Below are 27,958 nucleotides of genomic sequence, written 5' to 3' on the forward strand. Positions count from 1 at the left end.
AGTGCAAGCGCCAGTCCCTGACTCTTTTTTGGGTCACATGGTGAAAAGTTCCTCATGTGAATAGGAAGATAGGTTGTGGGATGGCAATCTCTTTACCCCATGCCTTGATGAACCTGCCTGCATCTCAGTTGACTTGGAACTGTACATATAACTGGCTAATGAGTACTTGCAATGTAGGATGATGTTTTTCCACCAGCAGGTATGCAATTGTTAGTTTGTCCATGTCCGTACTGGTTTAGTAACTGGCCGAAACCCCATGAGTGTATCTGAGACCTGGCAGGTTCTTGATCTACATCCACAAGAGCTTCCTCAGCACATGATCAAAGAACAGTAGTTATCTGTGACCCATTTATCTTTGTTAATGTCTGATCTGAATCAATCACAGTCTGAAAACTCATGTGACATATCTGACCCATGTCATGTTCTTGATCTGAGATGATGTGAGATCTGCAGCACATGATAAAGAATATCCAACCCCAACCCTGTTCTTGTCTCTAGACAGATAGTACATGTAGTGCCCAAAAAAGTGAGACACCAAGCTGTTGCCTGTACCAATGCACAGCTGAATGATCGACCATTTTTTTGATTTCTTACAGGGTAGTGGTGGTCATTATCACCACTGAAGCTCCTCTTGGTACCACATGGGGTTCAAGTACAAAGGAATATGAATAAGGTCACAATTCCTAATCATGATGTGAACCACTCACTTGAGCACCAGAACATCTTTCAACTTGCTTCTCCAAGGGTGTCACATCACACTTGACACAATGACAGATGTGATATCAGACTTAGTTGAGCTATTTGATGCAGAAGGTGCATTTATTTTTGGTGAGGCTATTTCAAAGTCATGACTGTAAAGGACATAAGAGATCATGGCTGTGTGTATGCAAGATGTCACCATAATTATGTATTGTTTGCCATGGATGACCTGTACCACAATGATTTGCAACTTTCTCATGTGTATCTCCACGTAGTTTGGGCTTGTGTTAAGGTTGTATGCAAGGGATAACTGGATCCAAAGGGCTTTGGCCTCAGCTTGTGCACTGTGTCCCCTTACCCAAGTATTGTCCCTTATTTCAGGAAGGCAAGACTAACGTGTCTGGAAGGTCAGATGAGTAGTGTAGTGGATCTGGATGACTTCTGGATGAAGGATAAGTATTGTAGGGCTAATCTGGACGAGTCCAGACTAGAAACTAACAGTAATGGACTGTCGGAGACAGAGGCAGATACGGATAGACTATAGGAATCAATCCTAAGTCTCAGAGGGTGACGAGAGTAGGAATACTCAAGTCTGGAGGACAGGAATGAGTAGAACTAAGATGATATTCGAACTGAGGTACTACAGAGAGTTACAGGAGGTTATATACTATAGGTATCTAACAGAATGATCAATCAGCAGAGTCCAAGACTATGTACAAAGCATATGGATAGTTCATTGGTAAGTAGGAACGGATCACAAATCATGAAACTGGAAATGAAACATAGGTAACGGATCAGGGAGCAGGACGGATATACAGATAGCCAAAATACCGGAGCTAGGGGATTACTGAAAGGAGATAAGCGCTGGTTGTGGATTTGGATGAATTGTGGACTGGACTAGACGAGTGGACAGATTGAATGACGAGATGTTGGAGGGAGATAAGATGTGAATAGGATCAGAGATAAGATGTGGATCTGAGATCCGGATATGCAGATATGACAGCTTGATTGATCACTGAAAGGGCACAGGTACCATACACTCAATTGCATATGAGATGAACATTAGTGCTGTCTACACAGAAAGTGTGCAGTTGGTGGAACACCTTGCTTTGGAGGCTACAAAGTTGCATGAAGCCAGGTTGGAGAGAGAAAGCAGTATTGGAGACATTGGGAATGTCTGAATGTCAATGTAGACACAATGCATGAGCTCAGATGTGTGGTAGTTCGATTGGTCTCATTAATCTGTCTCAAAATGTTTCAAGAAATCACATGCACATCATTCTGATCCTGTCCCAAATACAAATGCACAGCTGAGTTATGAGTCATGTCAGGAAAGTATTTATTCATAGCCCTCATGGCTGTCAATGCCAACCATGAAGGAAGACTACCAGGAGCATAAGGATGACTTACTCAATATTCAGCTTGATATCCATCGCATGAGCATCTCAGCATGGGTGACTAAAGTTGCTGGAGGAGCTTCATTATGCCCCTCCCTGATCTTCTTGAACCTGCCAGATACATTGCCCATTGATGAGCCACCACTGCTCTGCTCATGTGGTTTGGACATATGTGATTGCCTGGCTACCACTGAACCTGGCCACATGATGAGCAGTCCTATTGTACCACAACCACCTACTCTGGTGGCAGCACCCTACATGTGCTCCTGCAGGTGTTCATGTCATGATCATGAGGTAGCAGTTGCACACTCCATGTATTTTCTGAAGGCACATCTGATCATAAGCCAGATTTGTAGTGATATTCACTTGACAGAGATGCACTTGGTTATTATGTTGGCCATTCAACAACTCCAAAGCGACACTCCCTATGGCACTGTGCCATCTGAATTGCAAGAACGAGTTCTCCAATCAATCAATATCAGTGAAGTGGATTACATGTAAGCATGGTAATGTTAAGTAGCTATCTGCTAACCACATTCTTGAATTAGGATTGGAGTGCGCTGGTTGCTCGAGGAAGCATACATCATTTCACCATTGGATGATGGACATTTGATGTTAGTGACACAGTCCAACATGTTTGATTTATAGATACAGTGGCTCAAAAAAGTGTCTGAATGTTTATGCATTTTCAAGTAATTAGATAATAGCAAGCCAGCACCTGAGTACAATATAAAGGCATATAGAGATGTCTAAAGGCTTGGCATCATAGCTATAATCTGAGATATATATCGTGGGAACTAGACCATATATAGGCAAGATATGGTAATTCTAATCACATGACTCATTTGGACACTTTTTTGACTTTATATCCAAATCACAAAATCCAACCATTCACAGATATTATTCTTAATAGAAGTGGTACAATAATCAATATTTGGTCTTATTTTAATATTATTTATATATATGAACCCACATAACATCATGAACTTTAACATAATTATCATATAGCCTATCTCCTCTGCTCCAAAGGATAATATCCTTATTCTCTGCTCCTCTAGTTTGTCTATGAGGCAAATTGCTTCCAAAACTGGTCCTAGCAAGCCTACTATTGCTATAGTCACAAACCAGAACATGCTAGAGAAAGAAAATCATAAAATAGGATAGTCTTTCAAGCTCACTCTACAGCATAAAAGAGTTATTGTTCATTAAAGTCTATCTGGCAAGGCTTCAAATGTTGTCCATGCTACCAAGTTCATCAATTCCATTATCCCCACTCCCATCCCCACTCAAACAGTCAGAAACACCCTTAAGGCAGCCAATCTTATGGCTGTAACCAAGAAGAAAATGCCTCTTCTTTCTGCAGCCTATTGGGGCCTTTGCCTTAAAGGACCAACATTGGACTGTGGAAGACTGGAAGAAGGCTAATTCAAGAATGTGGTTAGCAGATAGCTACTTAACATTACCATGCTTACATGTAATCCACTTCACTGATATTGATCGATTGGAGAACTCGTTCTTGCAATTCAGATGGCACAGTGCCATAGGGAGTGTCGCTTTGGAGTTGTTGAATGGCCAACATAATAACCAAGTGCATCTCTGTCAAGTGAATATCACTACAAATCTGGCTTATGATCAGATGTGCCTTCAGAAAATACATGGAGTGTGCAACTGCTACCTCATGATCATGACATGAACACCTGCAGGAGCACATGTAGGGTGCTGCCACCAGAGTAGGTGGTTGTGGTACAATAGGACTGCTCATCATGTGGCCAGGTTCAGTGGTAGCCAGGCAATCACATATGTCCAGCTACTTAACATTACCATGCTTACATGTAATCCACTTCACTGTGTAAGTAGCTTTAACTAGTAGTACATGACACAGTTTGACGCAAGAAACATTTGACTGGCATGTTCATTCATCACAATTGTGTGATGATCTCCCTCTGAGAAGTACAGACAACAGAAATATATGCCAGGTCTGAGCATGACACCACTGTATATCAAGTCCAGAATTCAGCGTGCCCAATGTTACTTTATAAAAATCAGCTGTGGCTCTTAGTCATATATTAATATGCACTGTCTGAGAATCTCATTAATATACTCCATGTCGGCTATGGTGAGGTCAACAATCTCATACTTGTTGCTGTTGATGTGCTTCACAATTAATACATTACCCATCACTGCATTCCCAATGCGGCCATTACCAACAATGTTTGCAATCAAAGCATTTGGAGGTGCAAACAGAACTAGGTGTTCCTTGAAGAAGGTGTACCTGTATCCATTAGCAGGTGACAAAGACAGTGCAATAACATTGTATGTCTTGTGAACACATGCCATGTTGATGTTGAATGTGTTGTCACCTAGACAGTTGACCCAGTGCAACACTTCAAGGTTATTGATGTGTTTCAGTCATTTAAGTCCATCCCACAATGAGATGGGCACAAGCTCGGGTGCATGGGGCCATGTAGCATACAGTATGCCTGTGTACAAGCACATCCCATCCTGTGTAATTCCTAGTCAGCAGATCTCTGTGTGATAGTCTGTGAAGGCACTCACATAGTAGTAATGGCACATATGAGCTTCTTGCTCTTGCAGGGCCCTTTAATCAGCAGGCACAGGTAGTGTGGGTAATTGTGGCTATCTCACATTGGTCATGGGATTCAAAGCACATAGTCCATTGTTACAGTGATCAGCCAGCCACCAGCTGGTGTGCAACCATGCCATGGTCAACTTGACTGAATACCTTGAGTCCCACTCAAGGACAAGACCCCCTGGGCTCCCATCCGCAATGTTGTGCCAAAGGCTGGGCAGACATGACCACACGGCTCCTTGAGAAAGTGGGTGCTGTCATACACCTTGTATCATGCATGCTTCACACAGCCCACATAGCTAGTTCCAGTTGGGTGCTCCTTCAGGGTGCTGTTGAGCATCACGATTCCCTTGAAGGTAAGATCAGGGTAGAAGGCAATGATACCTCCAGGAGTCATGAAAATCATGTCCCCTGTTGTCAGTGAACTTGTAACATCATCAAATATGTCATCTGTCATTGCCTCCATTAGAGTAATGTGCAGTTCACCACTTTGGTACTTTGCATATGTCTGCACTACTGTGCAAAATGCATAATGAGGCTGAGTAACTGCATTCATCCACCAATAATTCAGAGACTTGAGAATAAATTCCTCTAGTACATTGAAGCTACCCTGTGGTATGACTAGGTTCAGGTTATTTGTCACATGGTATTGCCCTGTTAGCATCTCCATAGCACAAGAACCTGTGATGACTATGCCCCAGGCATACATCAGGGAACACAGGGGAGGGACATGGTTACCAATGAATGGCCGAACAATGCCTTTGAGGTGTTGCAACACAAATGTTTGACCAACAGGCTGTGTCCAGTCACTGCTATTCTGCCAGGCAAGGACATCCTTCAGCATGGGGAGGTACACATAGACCTCTTGCACCATCAAAGGCATGGTCAGAACTGGAATGGAGCATGTTAGCAGGAAGACAGTACACATTTGTAGGCTTACAGGAAGCCACTTCAGTAGGAGTGCATAACTGATGAGCATGCAGGACATTTGAGGTCTGTGCATCACTCTCCTGATCTGAAGTTGATGTACCACTCATGCTGTAATAGACCTGCAGTGCAAGCCATACCACTGACACACAGGGCATTTGTGTTAGACTCAGCCATTGCAGTGGACCAACATGATTACTTACCTGTGTCCATCATATTACCAGAACACAGTCTCCACTTGAACTTCTGCAAAGGACCCCCACCTGCAAAGAAAACCCTTGGTGCAGCCGTGCAAGTATCACATGTAAAGGGAGCAACTGGCCATTTGGACCAGTGGTACCTGCCGAACTGCTGGTCTCACAAAACAAACACTAGTAGCTGACCTAATTGATCAACCACACCTAAGATGTCACGATAGTACATCAGTTCAGGGGAGTACTCACCTACATAATAATCTTCCCAACCGTTTGAAATTCCAGCATTATCAGAACACAACATCTGGGCCTTGTTTCATTAGTGATACCTGTTGACAAAATTGATTGATGTAAGTCATCTTGTGGTAATCCTTTGTCAATTATATACTACCTGCAAAGAATACCCTTGGTGCAGTTACACAAGTAGCACAGAAAGCTGTGTGGGCCAGTGGTACCTGTTGATCTGCCAGTCTCACAGAACAAATACTAGTAGCTGACCTGATTGATTCACCAGAGGTGTCTTCCTAAGATATCCAAGTAATGATAGTCTGTTAGTTTAAGGGAGTACTCAACTAGAAAAACATTTTACTAACCATTTGAAATTCCAGCGTTATCAGAACACAACATCTGGTCTTCAGGTCAATAGTGATACCTGTTTACAAAATCAGTCCTCTTGTAGAAGCCCTCTGTCAATAATGTACAGTACCTTGACTTCATGGCCTCAAAACTCAGTTATGAATGCATGTACACAAATGGAGGGTAAGAGGTTAAGCAGTTAGCATGACTGAGTCAGTGAGTCTGAGTCACATAAGTACAGTCCAAGGCCAGCTTACACCTATGGCAATCATGCATGGATCATTGGTCCAAGTTGAGTTTGTACAACAGTAGTACTAAGATTTCGCACAGAAATCCTGTTGGTGTCACACAGCACTGTGCATGGAGTACAATAGCCTTATGGATATGGGTATACATCTCCTGACATTTCACACCATAGACACATCGATCTAGCAAATATCATACTGAAAAAAGAACTGGACCAAGAAGATGAAAAAATTTGGGGGGATAATGAGACCACTTTGTTATCAGATGAGCCTGCTAGCAGTGCCATGTTGAAGGCACTAAGATGGTATTTCCATGATCAGAGCTTGTCCATACTGTTGTCTTGGACAGATGCAACAGCAAGCTTCTTTGCTTGCAGAGCACTGGCAAGCTCCTCTGAAGCCTTCCTCTTGCCTTTGAGAACTTCTGCCTTAGCATATCCCATGGAAGGCAGCAACTGCATCTGGCACATGATGAGTTGGTAATTACAAGACCTGAGTCTCTCACATTTGGTCGCATCATCCTTGTCACTCTTGCCAATATTCCATCTGCATCTAAGTTAGTACTGGAGGAATGGTGTGGTATGTGCATCTTACAATTTCAAATAGACCTTGACTTCAACAAACTGTGCATGGGCCAACTTAATGCTGTACTCCCTCAAGTGGATAAGCAGTCCATTCCCATCACGTACATCTGGACACTCCACTTTTGTTTCTTTAAGCAAGCCAAGACCTGAATAGTGGTTGTCCAGGTCATGGAAGTTGTGGATGCGCAGGAATTCTGTGGAAGATATGAACACCCTGGTCGTTTTACTTGTTGAAGGGGGCACATTACCTCCAGAACCACCAGTGTTTGCTGCACGAGAACTCCTTGCAGCTGCAGAAGCCTGGGTGAGTTGTTTTGCCTTGCCTTGGCAAGTGCGCAATGTCAGCAACCATAAACATTTGTGGTCACCCACTTACTGGGACTCAAGAGAACACCTGATTCTAATATGTGTTGGTTCAGTTCAGTGTTGAATGAGCAATCAAATGTACTCACTGCCAATGTCTTGACGAGAAATTCTGGGAGTGGTCATGGACCCTTCCTTCGGTAAGTCTTTGAACAGTGGCTCAGACTGTACAACAAGAACATAGCAATCCCTCAAGTCTTGAGTATAATTGTGCACAAAGGGTGACACTGCAGGCTGCTCTGTCTCTGGAATACCTGTAAACTACTAAACAACAGATCATGGAGACAGGTCAGACACTGACCAACATTACACCTGTCCTCAACAGCCGTTGTCAGTGCAGAGAGGGTATTGAGCACCCTGCAAGACATATCTAGAGCTTCCTGTGGATAGTCACCACTGTCTTCATCCTCTGGAGTGAGGGAATGAAGTTGGAATTGCACTCTAGTTTTTTTCAGGTTGGACACATTGATCTGTCAACAAATTACATTAGTGGGGGTTAGCAGAGTGACTGTCATATCTGCATATCTGGACCTCAGATCTGACCCTTATCTCATCTCAGATCCACATCTTATCTCCCTCCAACATCTCGTCATTCAATCTGTCCACTCGTCTGGTCCAGTCCACAACTCATCTGAATCCACAACCAGCACTCGTCTCCTTTCAGTAACCCCCTAACTCTGGTATTTCGGTTATCTGTATATCCATCCTGCTCCCTTATCCACTACCTATGTTTCATTTCCGTTTCATGATTTGTGATCTGTTTCTACTTACCAATAGACTATCCACATGCTTTGTACATAGCCTTGGACTCTGCTGATTGATCATTCTGTTAGATACCTATAGTATATAACCTCCTGTAACTTTCTGTAGTACCTCAGTTCGAATATCATCTTAGTTCTACTCATTCCTATCCTCCGGACTTGAGTATCCCTACTCTCGTCACCCTCCGAGACTTAGGATTGATTCCTATAGTCTATCCATATCCACTTCTGTCCCTGACAGTCCATTACTATTAGTTTCTAGTCTGGACTCGTCCGGATTAGCCTTACAATACTTATCCCTCATCCGGAAGTCATCTGGATCTGTTACGCTACTCATCCAACCTTCCGGACACGCTAGTCTTGCCTTCCTGAAATAAGGGGCAATACTTGGGTAAGGGGCACAGCGCACGAGCTGAGGCTGAAGCCCTTCAGATCTAGTTACCCTTTGAGTACGACCTTAACAGTGACATATTACACACCCCAGAGTTGAACAAGTTGAAATATGGCCCAAGACGACTATACTGGCTGTGGTAGTTGAGCCTTGCCATGAATCTCATATGCAAAAGTTCACCAACTCCATTGACCTAGTATTCTGCCTTATCTCCCATTTGACAGCACAGGGGGCGTGGGTTGTTTTCCTCAGGGATATTCTCATAGCTGCAAGCATCCTCAGTGAAAGCACCTTGCAAAAGGGCACAACTGAGCAGAGAAATATATAGAGGAGATTTAGTTACTTTGACCTCGTCCTCAGAAGGTACTGCAGGAGGGCCCATCTCAGCATCCACTGTAGCAGTAGCAGCTTTGTGCTGATGAGCAGAGTGTTTTGAGGACATCATGGAAGGTAAGTGAGGTGAAGGATGTGAAGTAGAACCTAAGGACAGATTCTATCTCTTTAGTATGTCTCGTCTCATCAGGAACATTAGGGGTGACAAAGTTTGGGACAGGGTACCTGCAGATAACTGGGCTGTCAGGATGAGACATTTTACTGCAGGGAAAATAAATTGACTCATTGACAGGTCTGAGGCTGATCACATGGAAACACCCACTGACTGGCCCCTAAACAATTTGCAAGGCCATGTGTTTCACCACATGTCAAAAGGGCAGTTGTGCAGCAAGCAGTAGTATTGAGTACTTTAGAGGGCTGTATATGCTGTTGCTGTCAGTACATAGATGAAATGACATGGCAATTGACCATCTACTGTTTGAATATTACACAAGTCAGATGGCTGGTACTGGTCTAGGAGGAGGGGTGTGCCATTGTTTTCTCTATCATTGTACTTCCACACCTTGGCCATAGTGACAAAGCATGTGCAGAAATGATAACCCCCAATGTACACCACTGCCTTTAAGAAATAAGTTGACCATCTGCGGCTTGTGTGCACAAATAGTAAACTCAGGAAGTGTACTGGTGGAGGTCTGTTGGATGATGTGTTCTGCTCAAAGAACAAAATGGGTGGAAGATTATGCAAAGGCAGACCAATCTCTGGTGCTAGGAGGTCTGATGCAGCCATATTGTCGTCAACTGCTGTTGCTACCCCCTTGTGCCATGCCCACTTGACCAGCCAACATGGTAGTAGAAGAGTCGGATATGTGTCTGTATCACATAAGTGATAGACATGTGTGGTCAGCACACATTGCTGCAAACAGTGTGAACCAACAGAGGTGACCAGACCAAGAGTCTGAAGTCTGTTAGGTATGACAGCCTCTAAGATAGATAAAATAGATGTATCCGCATGCCCTTGATAAGGAAACTGCACAGAATCCATCTTGAACAAGAGGTCTCAAAGCAAGTCTCATCCATTGTTGAAGTTAACAGGTGAGGACTCAATGGTCTCTGCCCCAGCTATATTAGCATACACCTGCAAAAGGGCATCAGACAGTTCACTGAGATTATGCCAGTCTGACCTGTCATGTGGTGTAGTGTCTTGATATAAGTGGAACAGCATCATGAAGACAACATCATATGCACATGACCAGTCAGCTTCTGACCAAGTACACCCAAATCCAAGCATTAATAAGTCATTACCACAGTCTGGACAAGAAGAGACATCATCTTCAGTAAGCTCCTTCACTGTGTCACCCTCATGTCAATGTTTTTTGGATCCATGAGTGGAGTCATGTTCAGTCTGGGCACTCAACTTGAGGGCACTACCTAGAGACTTGTCAACTCTCTGGCATTTTGTAGACTGAGCTGGATCAAGTGAAAACTTAGCAGTGTAAGACCCAGGTGTAATAGCCATATCTGATTCTGCATCAGGCACCAGGACAAGATCTCCACCACACAGACCAAGCCGGACATAAGTGTTGACCTTGATAGCTTCAAAATGATGGACTTCATGCAGTAGATCAGCAGGTAATGGTTTTTTTAGCTGGTTGAGACTTATGGTTTGAGTGATGCACAGACTGGTATGTGATTGTGCACATGAAGCAGCTACATATGCCCCAAAACCTCCTTCATGTAAGTTCACTAGCATGCTGGGTAGGGTTTTCCCTTGAGCTGAATAACCTGTCACAGCGAAGGCAGGCTGGATAGGAAGCTGAAGATGAGTGACACAAAGTTTCTGCTCCAAACCATTTTCACCTTTCAAGAGAGTCGTGAATGTCCAAGAGACAGGAACAACTGGGAAACATGAACCAGGCAAGTCTCTTAGCTGCACCTTAGATCCAGGGAATTTCACAATAACACATCTCACATATGTCAACCCAACAGGACAAACCACTGTTGAGATGTAGCATACGATTCCCTGTGAACCATTTGTGATGCTAAGGTCAGTAGATATATTGTGCACCCTCAAGATAACTGGCATTCCAACATATAGAGCGATAACTCTGGGTAATGAGTGTGACACCTTGACAGAACTGAAATCCATTTGAAGTAGATATAAATGATCCTTGATACCAAGAGTCTCATGCAAACATTTGTCCAAAGCATTTGCATGAACCAAACACTCAGGGGCACAGGACACCTCAGCCTTTTTTGTGTTCAATACCTCTTGAAGTGCATTAGTGGATATGATAGCAGCAGCTGAATGGTTAGACCTATCACCCATGTCAACACCATCTGGGTTGCTGACTGATTTTATCAGTTGAGAATTAAACAGATCCACATCTTCAAAGGTGCACTGCCGTACTCTCAGCCTATGAACAGCCTTGCCAAAGTCAGTATTGGATTTCATATGCTGTTGCTTATTGAGGCTAACAACTGTATCTACTGTTTTCCATGTGAGGTGACCCAAGCACTTTTGAATCTTGTCATCAGTCTGACTAGCATAATAAGAGATAGGTGTATACAGTGTGCTCCCCCCTACAGGTGGATATTGATAAAAATCTCCAGAGAAAATGACGACAATACCACCAAACCACAGATCCAGCCTCTCCTTCATGTACTGTAATGCATGATCGATCTCTGCCAGGAGTTAGAGGCTCAGCAAGGAAGTTTCATCAATCAGCAAATACTCCATGTGGCACCATTCGTCCCACAGCTGTGTCTTGCTTTGAACACTGACAATGACAGAATAGTCTTGGTTACTTTCACCAGGCTCATGGTTACCTTTCCCTTTGGCATTAGACTTTATTTTGATGCCAAGTCCCTTGTGCACCGTCATGCCATCAATAAGTGCTGCTGCTGAGCCTGTTGGTGCCAAGAAACAAATGATGTGGCCATAGCTATAGTACACCATGACTGCTCGAACAGCTTTCACAACATGGGTTTTGCCGCTACCTCCAGGCCCTGTCATCAACATAGTCAATGCTGGTGCAGGATCATCTCGTTTTCAACAAATCTGTGCACAAAGTGCTCTGCTATTATATGGTATGCCACCCACTGCTTCTCATTAAGCTGATATTCATTCCCTATCTTCATTATCATGGCAGCTGGATCCAAAGTATCAGTCAAGGTTGCGACACTCTCAGTCTCCTTTGGGGCTGAAAATGGGTGCATATTGACCTGCATCACACTGTTGTGCAAACACAACAATGGCTAGTCACTTGATAAAGTGCCTAAGCAAAAATATTGTTGTAAGGTCGATGCTCTGCCTAGCTGCTACACTTGCAAGCAAGAACATTTGACCCTAAAGGGAATTGCTACTGAGAATGGCCAATGATACTAAAGACCTGAAAGTGTGCAAAGCACAGGTATGTAGAGCATGGGAATGCAGAAGTGCAGTCAATGAGCGGTTGATGTGGAAGTGCAAGATGCTAGGGTAAGGGGTAGGGAAGTCTTAAGGAATGGCACAGGTAGCAAGTGAGGGCAAGGGTATTGATTGTACGGGTAAGGAAAGTCAAGGTAAGTTGTCCAGGTATAAGGTAACCAATAGGGGCTAAAGAGCAGCACTAATGGTGACTGCTCCTAAGTAAAACCTAAGGGAAGGAAATACTGTAGAAGGGAAGTAAATACAAAGTAGTCACTCTAGGCACTTTATACTAGCTAAACCCTCTTGGAAACAGAAGGGACAGGACAGACAGGCAGTAGGAATATGTAAAGACATGTAATAAGACTGCAACACTTGTTGCAACACCTGTTACAACACACGAGGCAAGGCAAAATATGTACCAATGAGGTAGGATGGACAATGGACTGACACAGGACATCTGTAAGGTAATCCGAAGGCATGGGAAATTGACCACAGGTATGCACACAGTGCGGGAGTGAATGTGCAGGTCTGCAGAGCGTGGGAATGCATGTCCGGAGCAGGTTGAGTGTGGGAAAAGTGGTTGATGGTTTTGTAGCTGAAACTAATGAAGGCTGCATATAGGGGAGTGATGAATGATATGAGGGCTTCTCATATAGATGTTCATCCATAGTGCCATCTGGAATGAGGGCGTTAGTATTGCTGAATGGCTTGAAGTGTGTGAGCATGAAGAGAGCCCACAACTTGCTGTTGTTTGACCAAGGGATTGACATGCTGACCACTCTTGGGACCAACTCATGACTGCCCTCTCCACATTCCTCATTAGTATGCTCTAACAATTCATGGGTGGTACAAAGCAGGTGGTCACTGTTTAGTGGGTGTCTCTGAAAGATGCCAAGGCATGACTCATGAGTGTTCTTCAAGTGTTTGCTTTTGGCTTTGGACTGGATCCAAATGCACCAACAGAAATTGTAGAAACACATATTCACTAAAGACTCTGCCCAATATATATAATGATGTATCTGGTTTGATTCAAAAATCCTACCATCCTTGTCCATCACAATGCAAATGCATGTCTGCTCGTGTGTCACATCATATTCACAGTCTTCAGAATCAGAGTCCTGGTCCTCGGGAACATCCACCTGCGATTCACCTACAATGGTACTCTTCACATAAGAAATCAACAGAGAAGACATCATGGGTATGGTCTTGTGGGACAGGATGCCATCACCAAGTCCTTGGAGGTACTGTGCTGCCTGCTGGGCATGTATTTGCTGCTGACCATTGAATTGAGAAAGGCACTTGTGTAACATGTGCTTAGTGTCATTGGTGAGGCTTGTCTGAAGCTCATGCATAGGAACACGAGTGACTGCCTGAGACAACAGGGACAACATCTCATAGGTTTTGGAATCCATCTTTGTGATGTAATTGGAAATGTAGAACATGGCTGCCTTTGTGCCTTTTCCTGATAGAATACACTTAATATTGTGATTGTGCTGACAGAAAACAAGGATATAAGGATTGAAATAATTTACATATGGATCTTTGCACATGAAAACAACTGAATTCATCTCCAGCTCAAAATGGGACAACTCAATGACCTTGTGTGGAAAGAGGAATTGACACTTATCATCATTACCATACTTGTGACAAACTGGGCAACAGCTGTATCATTGCAAAGATTCGCCACACTGTTTGACCTGGGTAGCAAACACAGAGGACCAATCCTCATTAATAGCAAAGAGAAGCTTCACCACAGTCCATGTCCTTAATTGATGGAAGCAGGGGCAGTCGCTCAACATGAGGGTCAAACTTGCGATTGATCTCAACTTCTACATCAGGCAGATAATGGTGGATAATGTTGTCCAAGAATGCAAAGAACCACTTCTGATAAGCTTCATCATGCAACATCAGATGAATTTCAGACTGATTAGCTCCACCAACAAGCCAAAGCAAGTAGTGACCATGAAGAGAGCTGTGCTCCATGTATTCAGAGGAACCATAAAATGCTTGCAAATGTCCGAAAATACCACCTGAGGGATTCAAGCGATTGCTTTTAAAGTCCCATCCTAGAAGATGCCCGAAGCAACACCTCCATTAAAACTCAAAAAAATCTGCTCCTGCAACAGGGTCCTGGGCCAGCTGGAGAACACATTCATGAGTGAAGACCAGGTGAGGAAAACACGCAGACAAATCTACAGTCTGGTTGCCAAACATCACCTGAAAGATGGGACTGTGAACAGTGCTTGGGTTGAATGTGAAAAACAAGTGAGGCAGACCAAAATAACTGAAGTAACTACAAATTTCATTATGCATATAGATTTTGGAAGCCTGCAAACCTGGTATTCGAGCAGACATGGTGTTAACCTGCCTTAGCAACTTCAAGGCTAATTGCTCCTCACTGCTAAACTGTGAATAGTTGTGTTCTTGCTCCAATTGATATGCGAGATTGTCCAACACTGTTGCAGAGACCTGAGTGAGTTTGCGAGCAACATCATCAAAGTTTGATTTGTGAACTGTGAAGAAGGTCTGCAAATGCGCTGCCTGGCATTGGACCATGTTCAATGCCTCAAACAGGTAAGAGTGATGGTAACAGAATGACTGGTCAGCCAACTCCAAGTAGTAATGGGCTCAAGCCTTGAGTGACAAAGCAGTAGGTCTCTGTGAATCTTCAAAACTGCCTATGCCACAAGGAAACAAAGTGGGATACATTACGACCAGCAGATCTGGATTATGGTACTCAGTAATTGCTTGTGACCCCTGGCAAATAACAAGATCTTGATGAGAGCTGGAACATGAGTATAAATTATGGAGGGCAGCAGCAGTGAACATCTGCCCATTAATCTTGTCACTCTCAGGATCAGAAACACCCATTTTCTCCAACATAATGACATGTTCAGTCTGTGCACCAGAGCTTTCAGCATGATTGGGATCATCATGCATCAACTCAGCAGGATGAGTGGAAAACCCAGCAGTTTCTTCCTCAAAAACCATGTGTGCATTGAGTTCATGGTCTTTGATCACACATTTGGATAGTCCCAGCAGAATATTGTCCTCAGGATACAGGGACATCACTTCAGAGTCCAGAGGGATCATCGAGTACAGATGGTTGTGATGCTTGAGCCACAGAAGAAAGGACCAGATCTTTCATTTATGCACACAGAAGACTGTGCCAAGCTGATTAAGATTGAATTTGCCAGGTCTGACAAAGATAATGCTGAGGAGACCATTTACATCAGATGGCATGCAGGGAAGAACAGAGGCTGTTGAGATAACATTTATGTCATGCACACATGTATTATCATGAAATACCTTTGGCTGCATGGGATCAGATGACTGAAACAAACATGCCACATGAGCTGTAATGCAATATAGAGCACAGATCTTCTCCTCAACCCAAGATATATCTTCCAAATGAAATGGCAGCTGTCTTTGATACAGGTTGTTTTCTAACACCAAGCGAGGTACACTGCCAGGCTTGGACAAAGACGCATAACATAATGCACACAGGAACAGATGCACCCAGTCACTGGTGCAATCTACAATACCCACACAGTCAAGCATCAACCCATCAATGATTGGACAATCAAAATAGAATGTGGTGGACAAACCTTGAACAATGCACTTCTGTATGATGAACTGGTCAGTGAGATGGAGGGCTTCAAGATGGAAGACAGGTGAGCCAGCAGCAGAAATCACCACAAGCTCAGAATTTTTTTGATGGTGAGCACATACAGCACAGACAGGAGGATCACTCCACTTCAAAGCCTGATAATAGTTATTGAGACATGAATACACAGTTGTCCAAGGGATGGGGACTGGCCATGCATGGCAATACTCTTCTAGCAAATGATCATCCTCTTGAACCTTCGCCTTTTTGTCCTCATGACACTGTAACTTCTGTCATTCAACCAGGGACAAGGGTTCTGTGGACAGACAACAAAAGATGTCGGCTCCATACTCAAACTCAAGAATGGCTGTAATGTAATGAGTATCCAGACAATTACCAGGAGATGCAAAAGGAAAGTGAGCTAACCACACCACACCAGTGAATCAGCATCCACAGCCTGCAAATACTTTGCTCTTTTGCAGGTGTGACAAGCCAGACCATTGCTAGTCTTAGTACAAGATCGAGTATTTATGATAGGTCGCCTGTTTGGAGGTAAATGGCATATACATTGTGACAGCACATCAACCAATAAAGTGCATAGACAATGGACAAGAACTTCAATTGGTAGGGCAGACCAAGGGACATGAGTACAGTCAAGATAGTCAGCAGCATAACAGCCCAGAGGCAGATGCTGAATGGCCTCAGCAACTTCATCACCATACACACTGATGAAGGGAGCAGACAAAAGAGGTACCAAGCAGCATTCACAACCAGAAGGTAAGACAACAGCTGAAAGAGTATCATCAACAGCAGTTTGGGGCAAGGCAGCAAACACAGAATGGGCACAAAGATAGTGTCATACAATGACATCCATGTGCTTCACCTTTGTATGCCACTCAAGTTTAGTGCCTGGAAAGGACTGGGTAGATTTAGAAAGAACTGACACAAGAAGGCCTGAAAGGTGATTGACAACCAACTGCTCATCATAACCAATCTATGCAGGAAGACTATCATAGTTCCTTGCAAGCGCAGATGCTGCATTATCCCAACCACATGCACTCAACCTGCACAGAAGCACACAGTGGTGATAACCAGACTTCTCAAACTCACTTGGATGGAGGGACAGAGCATCGTGGCCATGCATAACCACAATAGAGACACCATTGAAAGCAACACAACCACGAAATTCATAGAAACAGGAGTTACAGGAATGATTATGAGATGCAAGTGATTTCAACAGCCATGCACAAAAATTGCCAGGGGTCTCAAAGCTATAAGTGTGGTATTGTGGATAATAGAGTGCATCATAGTATATGGGGTATTCGGTAACATTATGCAAGTTCAAATGTGGTGGGCAGTCACACTTGTCGACAACACAAGGGGCGCAACACAGAGCCTTGACTATAAATGCCCTGTGAGAGGTTCAGAAGACAACAAAGAATGAATTATACACTGAACTCACATCACAAATTCTGAATGTGGAAAATTGATAATTATTGCGCAGACCAGGGGTGTGCAGTGAGAGTGCAGAAGGGACAGGGTTGATAACAAGAGTAACAAATGAAACAAGAACTTAGGAGCAAATCATTATTCAGCATGTCGGGAGGATCTGTGAAAAGAAAGTGACAGATTCATGGGAAAATGGGACATGAAAGTTTGTAGAGAAAATAACATTTGAGCACTACAGGACCCTCTCTACTCTGTAGAGTTAGGGAATGGCTTATTTTTTGCCTGACCTTGGCATGCTGATTTCCCTATCTTCAATTATGGTGTTCAAGTTTCTGCCCATACAAATATTTCATGACCATCATTTACATTGACCTAGCCCCTGGATTGATTTTACCTTTGGTAAATCAAGGTAGCAATGGACATCATCCCCCAATTTTATTTAAGTGATTCAAGCACTGGATGGATACCATCGCCACATGTCCACCAAGTTCACCTCTGACCTACACCCATTGTCCACTGATATGACTATAGTCTCAGATGATCCTGCCAGGTGGCTGACCATCAATGCACATCATCTTTCTAGCTACTTTATAGGTTTGTGGAGCTGTTGATGTTTCAATCTAACCTTGATTACAGTTTCACAGTCACTGCCTTAGTTGGAGTAATGTATAATTGGGGTAAGCATGATAATATTTAAGGACTACTGATATCTTACAAGTGTTTTAGCACTTACATTTGGACAGGAGGTATGTTAATGCTATCACTGGAGTAGCCATTTTGCTAAGAATGGTAAATAGGTTGAATTGATCTGGGTGAGTAGTGTCTCATGTCAGAGGAACATACATGAAAATGCACTTAATTCCAGAGGCAATGCTGGTCTGTAATGACAGCTCTGTATTTCAGTGTATGTGGTTTGTTTATCACAGTTGTCATGTTGTGCTGACTTGAAGATATCATAGGTATGCTACCTTGGCATCTTATTTGCTGCTTGAGTTCAGAAAGCTAAACAATCAGTTTGGACATGCTGGGTATGTCTCCTTAATATATTCAATGTCTTCACTTCTTCTGACCAGCGGCATAAAGTCCACATTCTGACCATTTTGCTGACAGATACAGTGAGTCTTCTGCACAGATGCTTACTATCCCCCTCCGATTAACTACAGTACCCTGTAGGAGTGAGTGTAATTCTTTATCAGCTTCTTTGTTCACAAAGACTGCCATATTATACTGCTACAGATGTGAGTCTGTTTGGAGTTTGTGCTACCTGAGGCTAATCACTGACCGGATTTGTCAGGCTGAATTGAGTACATCATAGCAAATTGGATAGGTGTTGTGGCATCTTCAATGCTGTGGGGTAAGCTTGGCACCTGTGAGACCTCAGTGATATTGACTTGATCAAAACATGCTGCAAGTCATTGTCATCACTCACTTATATGCCATGTATCAAGGATTCAGAAGGATCCTGGTACTCCTCATTGTCACCTTTCTGGCTGTCAACATTTTCGATGGAGTGGTCGCTGTTATTATGACACTGAATGCTTCAGGGGGTACACTTAATTGTGGATGACAAAAAAATGACCATGAGCTCATTGATGAATACCAGAGGAACTTATTCTCTCCAATACCTATGAGTGCTTGATTAGCCTTGGACAAGATGACATACTTCTGGGTTCCACTACTTGGATACTATCCACTGTGTCTCGCAGTCTGGATTGCAATAAAACACTTCTGTGAACTGTGACAACATTTGCCAGGAGGGATTATGATGGATTGTTTCATGGTATTGATGAAAACTCATGTGCTTTACTTTGCAAGGTGAGCTCATACTGTGAATATTGGTCCCTGTTTCCACTGGAGGATTGGACATGCCAGCTTTGTTGCTGTTTCTTGCTCCACCCTCATTCTTTATTTCTCTCCAACATTCTTAGCAGTATGTCAATCTTTCATCACTTACCTCTGCATGCGACCATGGTTCATCATTTCTCTAGAATGAGTCTTCCATGGAAGCAGAGATTGATTCTGGGTTTCTTCAGATTTTTATGATTGTGCAGTTGTATGTGCTGGGACCATGCCTGATCATTGGGGTTTGAGAATTTCATGCTAAGCTCATGGCCAACTCCGACACAGCAAGTGCCATGACTTCTATTGCTTTCCAAGAGCGTGTGCATATATCGACTGGCAATGGTGTATAGCATGGATGGAGCTAATGGTTCTCTGGTGTTCTGCAGGGAGCAGGAGATTACTATTTTTCTTGATCTCAGAATTCATTGTGGTACTTATTTAGTCATTTGTGGTGCAAAGTGAGGCATAGGTCTGAGCAAAGTTTTCCTCATGTACTAGTGTACCTAAGTTATTTGGTGTTCCAAATAGCAACTATTATTTTGTATGTATCACCAAGTAGTGCTGGCATGCCACCTTGGCTTCCTGCTCACACTTGCACCAAGTGACAGTGTGGAATATATCTTGAACACAAGTGTTAGACTTTATTGTGGTTATGTATGTTGGAGATGTTTTACCAGCATCATAATGGTCACATGTTATAATGTACCTCCAAATTATTTTGACCTGATTTTGAGCTCATTACGATGCCTTAGGCAGAGTTTCAATGTCATTTTGATGCGACTGATGTTATTACTAATATGACTGATATGCTTTTAATAATAGACTACCACCATCAACTTGCTCATCATTCATCTTCTACTCATATCCCATTGGCATTACAACACACCAATGCCCAAGTCAAAACAACAGGTATTGGACCTTGTGGTGTGCGATCAATGTGGGGCAGTTGTCTGCATGCAGGGGTTAGGATCCCATTCAAAGTCTTGTGCAAAGAAAGAGCAGGAACAGCTGGAAGATGAGGAATTCACTGATATAGTTCAGAAAGCCAAAAAGAAAGGTCAGTACTTGATTCAGTTATCTGATGCACTTGATATTTTATAGTTAATCATCATTTTACAGAACTTAGAAGGCAGCATTGTAAGATTTGCAATAATTTACAATGTTTTGAGGACACGCAGTTGTCTGCTACAGGTGAGCAGTTATGTTTTGATTACATTACTGCACTTTTAATGTTTCTTATTGTAATATAGTGAGCACCACTGCAATCTGGGCAACAGAATCAGACATGGGTAAGTTCAAATCAATTTGATTGATATCATCCCTAGACTAATTTAAACACAGTGCTGTTATGAACTAGGATAGTTCTAACAATAGACAACTCGATAAGAGTTAGGGCCTCTGTCGAGATTCTACACGAGACGATAAGTCAAGCATTCAGTGTAAGCTAAGACAGAAGGAGTGCTTCTATCTTAAAGTATGGTTCAGACGACAAGAGATTGGAGTGAAGGATAGTTCAGGTAAAACCTAGTAAGATTAAAGTGAAGTGCTACAAGATACATTGTCAACTATATATAGTGAATCATAGGTGGTTTAGGGCAGGTATGGAATCAATGATGAGTCAGAGATAAGAAAGGATGTGTCAGTGATAACAAGAATAGACCATCTAGCGATGGCAATGGTGATCATGATGTAATACAACATATGAGTCAGAGATAAGTCTAGCAGCGGCATCATGCAGCTCATGACATAATACAAGGTAAAGAAAGGGAAAATGAAATAGGTGCATACATGATTGTAACAAGTGCCAGATAATCAAGGGTCATCGCCTTGATGGTACCCACCAATGGACCATGATGCAACATTACCCAACTTCTATGAGCCTGATCCTGGTCCCAACCACTCATGAGCTTGATGACATCCAAGTTGAATATCATCCCCACAGCCAACTCCCTCCCTTCCACTGTATGTCATGTCTCTGAGTTCTCCCACAGCTGCCCAATGAAAGATTATGTGCCCCATCACAACTCACCATGGGAACCCTTCCACACACAACTCAATTTCAAAATAGCAGAGATTGCTCTTGAAGCTGTGATGACAAAGGATCAGACCAATCACCTTCTCAATCTTGTGCATCAATCTGCTAGCAGCAAAGATACATCCACATTGCAAAATCATGATGAAGTTTGTTCCCTCTGGGATCTTGCTTTGCAACATTATACTAGAGTAAGCACTGTCTTATGTAGTACTACCAACAATATAATAAGCTTATCATTAGTGTGCAGTTTTAGCATGATAAAGTATCTGTTCCCTTTGAAAAAGAGGCACATGAATTTGACATGCACTACCGCCCTCTCTGGGATTGGGCACTTGACTCATGGCAAGACAGATGTCTTGCACCTCACTTTGTGTTTGATGCTCAACGTCTCTCAAAATTCAATGGAGAAAGGTTTGTACATTTCATTGATGAACTATGGACTGCTGATGCATTTTGGAATGCACAAGTATGTTTTGATGCTTCATTTGTTATCTATCCTTTTAAATTAATGATATCCTGCTGAATGTTCATAACTTAGTCACACCTTTCCCTGGATGCCAAACTGCTGGTGTTCATTCTGTATGCAGACAAAAATAAACTATCATCATTTGGGAGCCAAAAAGGCTATCTGATTATCGCCTGCATTGCCAACCTGCTGGTTCATATTCATAACAGTAATACTGCCATAGGAGGCGGTCATGTTGTTGGCTGGCTGCCCATTGTTGATGCATCAGGCCGATTCAGTTAGTAGTTTACTAATTGTATTGATTTAGATTGTCAAGAATCAGGAACACACAAAGAAGAAGAAGTATGTGGACTTCAAAAATGCCATCTGGCATACATCATTTTACCAGCTTCTTGCCTTGGTTGCAAAGCACTCAAACATGGGCTATTGGTTTGAATGTGGAGATGGAATCCAATGTTGTCTCTGGCCCCTGGTTTTGATCTTGAGTGCCAATTATGAAGAACAGTAAGTCACAATATTAGTTTTAGTACTACTCTACTGTGAGGCTCATAAAAATTGTAGATGTGTCATGGTGTTGATACATGGACTTAAGGGAAAATTCCTGTGTCCAGTTTGTTTTGTTCCACAAGATCAGCAGTCTGATCTTCATACCCACAAGCTACACACAAGCTGCCAATCTGAAGACATACTCCATACTGCAAGATCAATGTCTTCTGAGAAGGAAAAGGAGGATCACTTGAAGGCTTTCTCACTCTGAAATGTTCAGGTATGCCCTTTCTGCTGTAATGTCTATTAATACTGACAAACTTGCAGATTTAAGAATGTCTTCTCAAGAATTCTTCACACCAACATTCATCACACTCCTTCTTTCGACTGCCTGCATATAAATGAGGAAAGATTATGGGGCGACCATCTGTGGAAGGAAGTAAAGTTTTGGATTGAGGATCTTGGGTGGGAAGCCACTGTCAAACTCAACAAAAAGTATGTATTGTGACCATAATACATTAATGCTAGTGCTGACTTGCTGTTTTAGTTTTGACACACTTCCACCATGGCCTAATGTGATGCATTTTTCCTCTGTCATTGCAGTGGATTTCACTGATGGTACTGTTCTTGGGGATCTGTTGAAGGTTTGTCTATACATCATAACCAATTTTAGGTACTAAAAAACCTTAGACGATTATCTTTGTGGCACAGGATATTCTTTCTTTGTCCTACTGTAAACTGGGATACTTACTTCTTCACTGCCTTCACTATTACATTGAGTTTGACATCTATGCCTCATTCAAAGTCCACATGGAAGATATGATTGCAGCTGGAAGATTGGTACTGCAAAAGTTCTCAGAAATTATGGATGCAAGTTGCTATTTGTTCAGATGATGATTTTCTAACATTTTACTAGGAATACATCACTGAATCACAGCCCAAAACATCGAAAAATTGGAACTTTCCAAAGAAGCATTTAATCTCGCATGTATTCAATGATATTTTGGCTCAAGGCATGACCCACAACTATAGTACCAAGTCCAATGAAAAGATGCATGGCTCTTTTTGAAAAATCTACCTTCAATGCACAAATTTCAAGAACATTGCTTCTCAAATGAGTCACTTCTAACTATATTGTCATGCAGATTCAGCCTAATAATAGCTTTATTGTTGCAGATCCTGCACTATGATGAATGGCTTCTGACCTTGATGTCCATGTGCACTGAACTTGATGAACTTGACGAGTACAATCAAGACTCTCATGACCCTGAGACCAATGAAGCCCTGGATGATACTGGAAACCCCAAATCTACTACTGTCCATGCACATTTAGGTTTGAGGCAAGGCAATCACTCCTTTTCCGATATCATGCACTTGCACAGAACTGATAGGGCCTTCACCAACTTTTGGACAAAGCTTAACAGCTTCCTGAATGTTTTTCTACCACAAAATGATATTCCATTACAAGATGGAAGGTGCATTCACCTGTGTGTGGAGGACATGGTATGCTAATTTGCTTCAACCCAATTGATAATACTGATACATTTTTATCAGGTAACAGAGTTTTGGTTTTTGCAGATTCATTATGAATCAATAGTTGGCTGGTGCCTACACTGAGGTACAACTGTGTCTTGGTGGATACTTCAGACAAGCCGTTTTTCACTCACTTCATGTATATGTTCAGCTACTCGATTGGTGGCACTGATTTCCCTCTTGCCCTTATTCATCCTTATGATGTTAGTATTCCTAGTAGTTGTCAAAGGTGAGACAATGAGCTTGGACTGTGGCATGTGTGGGCCAAACCTCAATTATCCTCTGAGATCATTTCTGTCTGGTCAATCATTTGGGGAGCTGCTCTCACTAGCAATCCTGAAACACCTGGTGATTACTTTGTCATCCACACTGTGGACAGTGACATATTTCTTTGAATCAAAGCTCTCCAGGCTCAAGCTGCTCAACCATTGTGAGGCAGGCCATCCTTAGTATTACTAGTATGTCCTGGTCTCCTCATCCTTCATCTGCAACAAGCTTTTATTGATGTTGGCCCTTTACAGATGTCTAATAACTTGTACTATTAGTAGTAGTAGTGACTGCCCTAAAATGGAATATTGCCCAGGTCTCCACCCCACCTTTGGATTATGGTGATAACATACTGGATGTTGAGCCTCTTGAAGCCATTCAGCTGGAGCTCAATTTGGAGGAAGATTCTGCCATTATTGATTGGTTTTACAACCCACAGCCACTGGTGGACACACTTGCAGTCAATGGTCCCTCATATTGTTATTGGCAGCTCACACTACCTGTTATGGTGAATTTATATCATCTTGGGAGAACCCTATTATCAGACCAACCTGATAGCAACACAAGCTATCTTTTCAACAAGAAATCCTTCTTCACTGCAAAAGCTCTCAACTTGGCAATTCCTGGAGGGCCAAAGTTTAAGCCATTGTACCATGACATGGATGCTTTTGATGAAGATTGGAATAAGTTCAATGATGTCAATAAAGTCATCATTCATCAACAAATCCATACCAAGTACAAGGTTGCCTTCTCTCATCTCTATAACTCCCTCCCACACTCTGTTCACCTCTCTCCATATCATGTGCCAAAGAATGTGTATATTTGCACTGATGATCCCAACCTACCTGCCTTCTATTTCAACCCACTCGTCAATCCTATCTCCCTGCATGGCGCTACTCCCAAGAACGCACCACTCATCTCTCATGAAGACTCTATTTTCAGTCTGAATGGTGCCAACAATGACTTTGAGTTAGCTGATGATGTGCAGCCATTTCTTGAAGATAAGCCTCTCGAAAATGACCTCACTGCTGATTGTATTGCTTTATGGTGGGCATCTGAGCCTTATAATCAGCACTCTGGTTGCATGCATCATGCGCAGGACATACCTTTGGTGAAGAACTGGTATTTGGAGCACTGTCCTCCCAACCAGCCAGTCAAAGTTCATGTATTGTACCAGAAGTTGCTCAGGTGCTTTGTCCTCAATGAGCTCAAGAGTCAACCTGAGAAGGCAATGACTAAAAAGAATCTCTTCCGGCAGTTGAAGGCAACAAAGTTTGACTGGGTGGAAGCTGGTTTGCAGGTGTGCAGACAAGGGTATAACATGCTTAACCTTCTCATTCACAGAAAGGTAAGCTTTCATAGAGACCATTGGGGTACATCAAAGCTAATTTTCATTTTCAGAACTTGAACTACTTGCATCTCGACTATAACATGAACTTGAAACCAGTCAAGATGCTTACTATGAAGGAGTGCAAAAAGTCTTGCTTTGGAAACACCTTCCACTTGTGCTGTGAGATTCTGCGTCTTACAAAGCTTGTCATTGATGCCCATGTTCAGTTCTGCCTTGGCAATGTTGATGCTTTCCAGCTCGCAGACACACTGCAGTATATCTTTGCACACATTGGGGCATTGACTGGTATGTACTGGTACAAGCACAAGGTTTGCAGAATTACTATCATAGGCAAAGTTTCTTTTATTGATTTTTACTCATCCAGCTCATGAGACAAGTTTGCATGACAAAAGATCTCAAGCACTTGATCTACTACTGCTTTAATACTGGCCCTGTTGGCAAGGGTCCTGGAAATGGGTTCTGGGCTCCTGGCTGGTGTGTCTGGCTTTTCTTCATGCGAGGCATCATACTGCTACTCAAACACTAGCTTAGTAACCTCCTTGCGCATCAATTCGAGGAATGCAACAGCAAGGGCATCACAAAAATGGATGATGGATGGATGCTCCAAAATGCTGTGCAACAAAGTGTGACTGAGCATGGGAAGAGCGCACTAAGCGCGTGCGCAGGAATGCGTCGTGTAGTGTGGGAAAGTGTCATGCCTCTGGCGTGTTTTGTGGGAAAGTCATAGAGGGTAAGTTATGCACTGTACCAGTTGTCATGAGTTGAAATATGGGTGATATATGCCTGGAGGAATCTCGTTCTCTACAACAACATTCTTGACATGATGCCTGAGTCCATCAAACAGAACAAGTCAAAGACAATTCTGCAGCATCTCTCAGAGGCGTGGCATTGCTGGAAGGTGAACATCCCAAGGAAAGTTCCTGGAATGCCCACTGTGATTGAGAACATTATCCTACAGTACATCAAGAGCAAGGCTGACTGGTGGTACTCAGTTGCACACTATATTCAGGAGCGTATCCATCAGGGTGCTACAGTTGATAAGGCTGTAGTGAAGAAAAACCTGGGTCAGCTGACTTGTCTGTATTTGAAAGCAGAGCAGGAGAGGCCACATGGGTACTTGAAGGATGGGCCATACATCAGTGTGGAGGAAGCTGTCGCAATTTACACAGCAACTGTTCACTGGCTAGCGAGCTGCAAATTTGCTTCTATCCCATTCCTGTGAGTGAGCCACCCATATTCTGCATGTTATGAACTCACCATTTTCTCTAGTCCTCTGTCATACAAGAACAACATGAAGCTGCTTGTACTTGCACTTGAAAAGTTGAAGGAGGCTTACTCAGTCAAGGGTCGCCTTAACCAGTTGCAGCATGAAGAGCTTGCCCTCATTGAGCAGGCATATGACAATCCACATGAATGTCTGTTGTGCATCAAGCAACTGCTTCTCACCCAGTGTGCGTTCAAGGAGGCTGGCATTGAGTTCTTTGACATGTACAACAAACTCATTCCATGCTACAACATCAAGCCTGTTGAGAAGATTACAGACACCATAAGTTTCAGCATTTACTCCTTATATGTCATGCTAACATTGATACTACACAGTATCTTGATCAATTCCTGTTCTTTGAGGCTGATCAAAGAGAGTTGTTCCCTGCCTGGATCAAACCTGCCAACATGGAGCCACCACTATTGCTTGTGTACAAGTGGTGCCAGGGCATCAACAACTTGACAGACATCTGGGAGATGAGTGAGGGTGAGTGCAATGTGATGATGGAGACCATCTTCTCCAAGGTGTATGAGAAGATCAACCTGACCCTGCTGAACCATCTCCTCCATCTCATTCTTGATCACAACTTGGCAGACTACATCACTGTGAAGAACAACATGGTGTTGACCTACAATGACATGGCACACACAAATACATTTGATCTCATCCACAGCCTTCAGTTCTCTGCCTTCATCCTCCAGTACTATGGTCTCATCCTTGATCTCCTCATTCTTGGCTTGCAGTGAGCTAGTGAAATGGCAGGTCCTCCACAGATGCCTAACAACTTCTTGCAGTACCACAACTTGGCGACAGAGACTCATCACCCCATCCACTTGTACTCCCGTTACATTGATTGCTTGCACATCCTCTTCCACTTCAGCACTGATGTGGTGAGGGACCTGATCCAATGCTATTTAAGTGCCAATTCTGACCTGAACAACAACAATATCATTGGGTACAACAACAAGCATGATGTCAACCTCAGAAGAGCAGTCTTCTGGAATGTTAAGAACAGCCTGCCATGCTCACTCACCATCATAGGAGGACACCTTTGTCAGCATTTACTTGAAGGACAACCCACAGTTGTTGTTCTTGATGTGCGGCTTAAGGTCTGTATGTTACAACCACATATGCCTCTATTCATTTTCCCTTTCTTAAACTGTGTATTACATCATGAGCCGCATGATGC

At 42.9% G+C, this 27,958-nt stretch overlaps 5 protein-coding genes across 5 annotated transcripts; 1 reads left to right on the forward strand and 4 right to left on the reverse strand.

Annotated features, from left to right (window-relative positions):
- Positions 1-4,151: 4,151 nt before the first annotated feature.
- BJ212DRAFT_1303019 (uncharacterized protein) lies at positions 4,152-6,111 on the reverse strand (the record flags this gene model as incomplete). The annotated part of the gene is made up of 9 exons (XM_041333354.1): positions 4,152-4,368; positions 4,570-4,598; positions 4,653-4,695; positions 4,840-4,940; positions 4,982-5,577; positions 5,627-5,755; positions 5,817-5,876; positions 5,997-6,014; positions 6,057-6,111. The coding sequence occupies 9 exons, from the start codon at positions 6,109-6,111 to the stop codon at positions 4,152-4,154; spliced, it is 1,248 nt and encodes a 415-aa protein (XP_041188619.1).
- An 834-nt stretch (positions 6,112-6,945) lies between these two features.
- On the reverse strand, positions 6,946-9,169 carry BJ212DRAFT_1485037 (uncharacterized protein; the record flags this gene model as incomplete). The annotated part of the gene is made up of 7 exons (XM_041340914.1): positions 6,946-7,174; positions 7,223-7,406; positions 7,461-7,535; positions 7,589-7,612; positions 7,665-7,836; positions 7,881-8,045; positions 9,071-9,169. The coding sequence occupies 7 exons, from the start codon at positions 9,167-9,169 to the stop codon at positions 6,946-6,948; spliced, it is 948 nt and encodes a 315-aa protein (XP_041188620.1).
- Positions 9,170-13,845: 4,676 nt separating this feature from the next.
- BJ212DRAFT_1236425 (uncharacterized protein) lies at positions 13,846-14,121 on the reverse strand (the record flags this gene model as incomplete). Its single annotated transcript, XM_041329540.1, has 1 exon — positions 13,846-14,121. A coding segment is annotated over one exon (276 nt), but the record flags the coding sequence as incomplete, so codon positions are not given.
- A 442-nt stretch (positions 14,122-14,563) lies between these two features.
- BJ212DRAFT_1449037 (uncharacterized protein) lies at positions 14,564-15,790 on the reverse strand (the record flags this gene model as incomplete). The annotated part of the gene is made up of 7 exons (XM_041338628.1): positions 14,564-14,608; positions 14,636-14,686; positions 14,708-14,711; positions 14,733-14,938; positions 14,960-15,096; positions 15,145-15,226; positions 15,779-15,790. The coding sequence occupies 7 exons, from the start codon at positions 15,788-15,790 to the stop codon at positions 14,564-14,566; spliced, it is 537 nt and encodes a 178-aa protein (XP_041188622.1).
- An 8,234-nt stretch (positions 15,791-24,024) lies between these two features.
- BJ212DRAFT_1449038 (NUC071 domain-containing protein) lies at positions 24,025-27,515 on the forward strand (the record flags this gene model as incomplete). The annotated part of the gene is made up of 8 exons (XM_041338629.1): positions 24,025-24,090; positions 24,471-25,502; positions 25,556-25,813; positions 25,870-25,979; positions 26,037-26,162; positions 26,295-26,723; positions 26,775-27,030; positions 27,105-27,515. The coding sequence occupies 8 exons, from the start codon at positions 24,025-24,027 to the stop codon at positions 27,513-27,515; spliced, it is 2,688 nt and encodes an 895-aa protein (XP_041188623.1).
- Positions 27,516-27,958: the final 443 nt, after the last annotated feature.

The sequence above is a fragment of the Suillus subaureus genome (assembly GCF_016647635.1).
Source record: "Suillus subaureus strain MN1 chromosome Unknown BJ212scaffold_38, whole genome shotgun sequence".
Lineage (NCBI taxonomy): Eukaryota > Fungi > Basidiomycota > Agaricomycetes > Boletales > Suillaceae > Suillus > Suillus subaureus.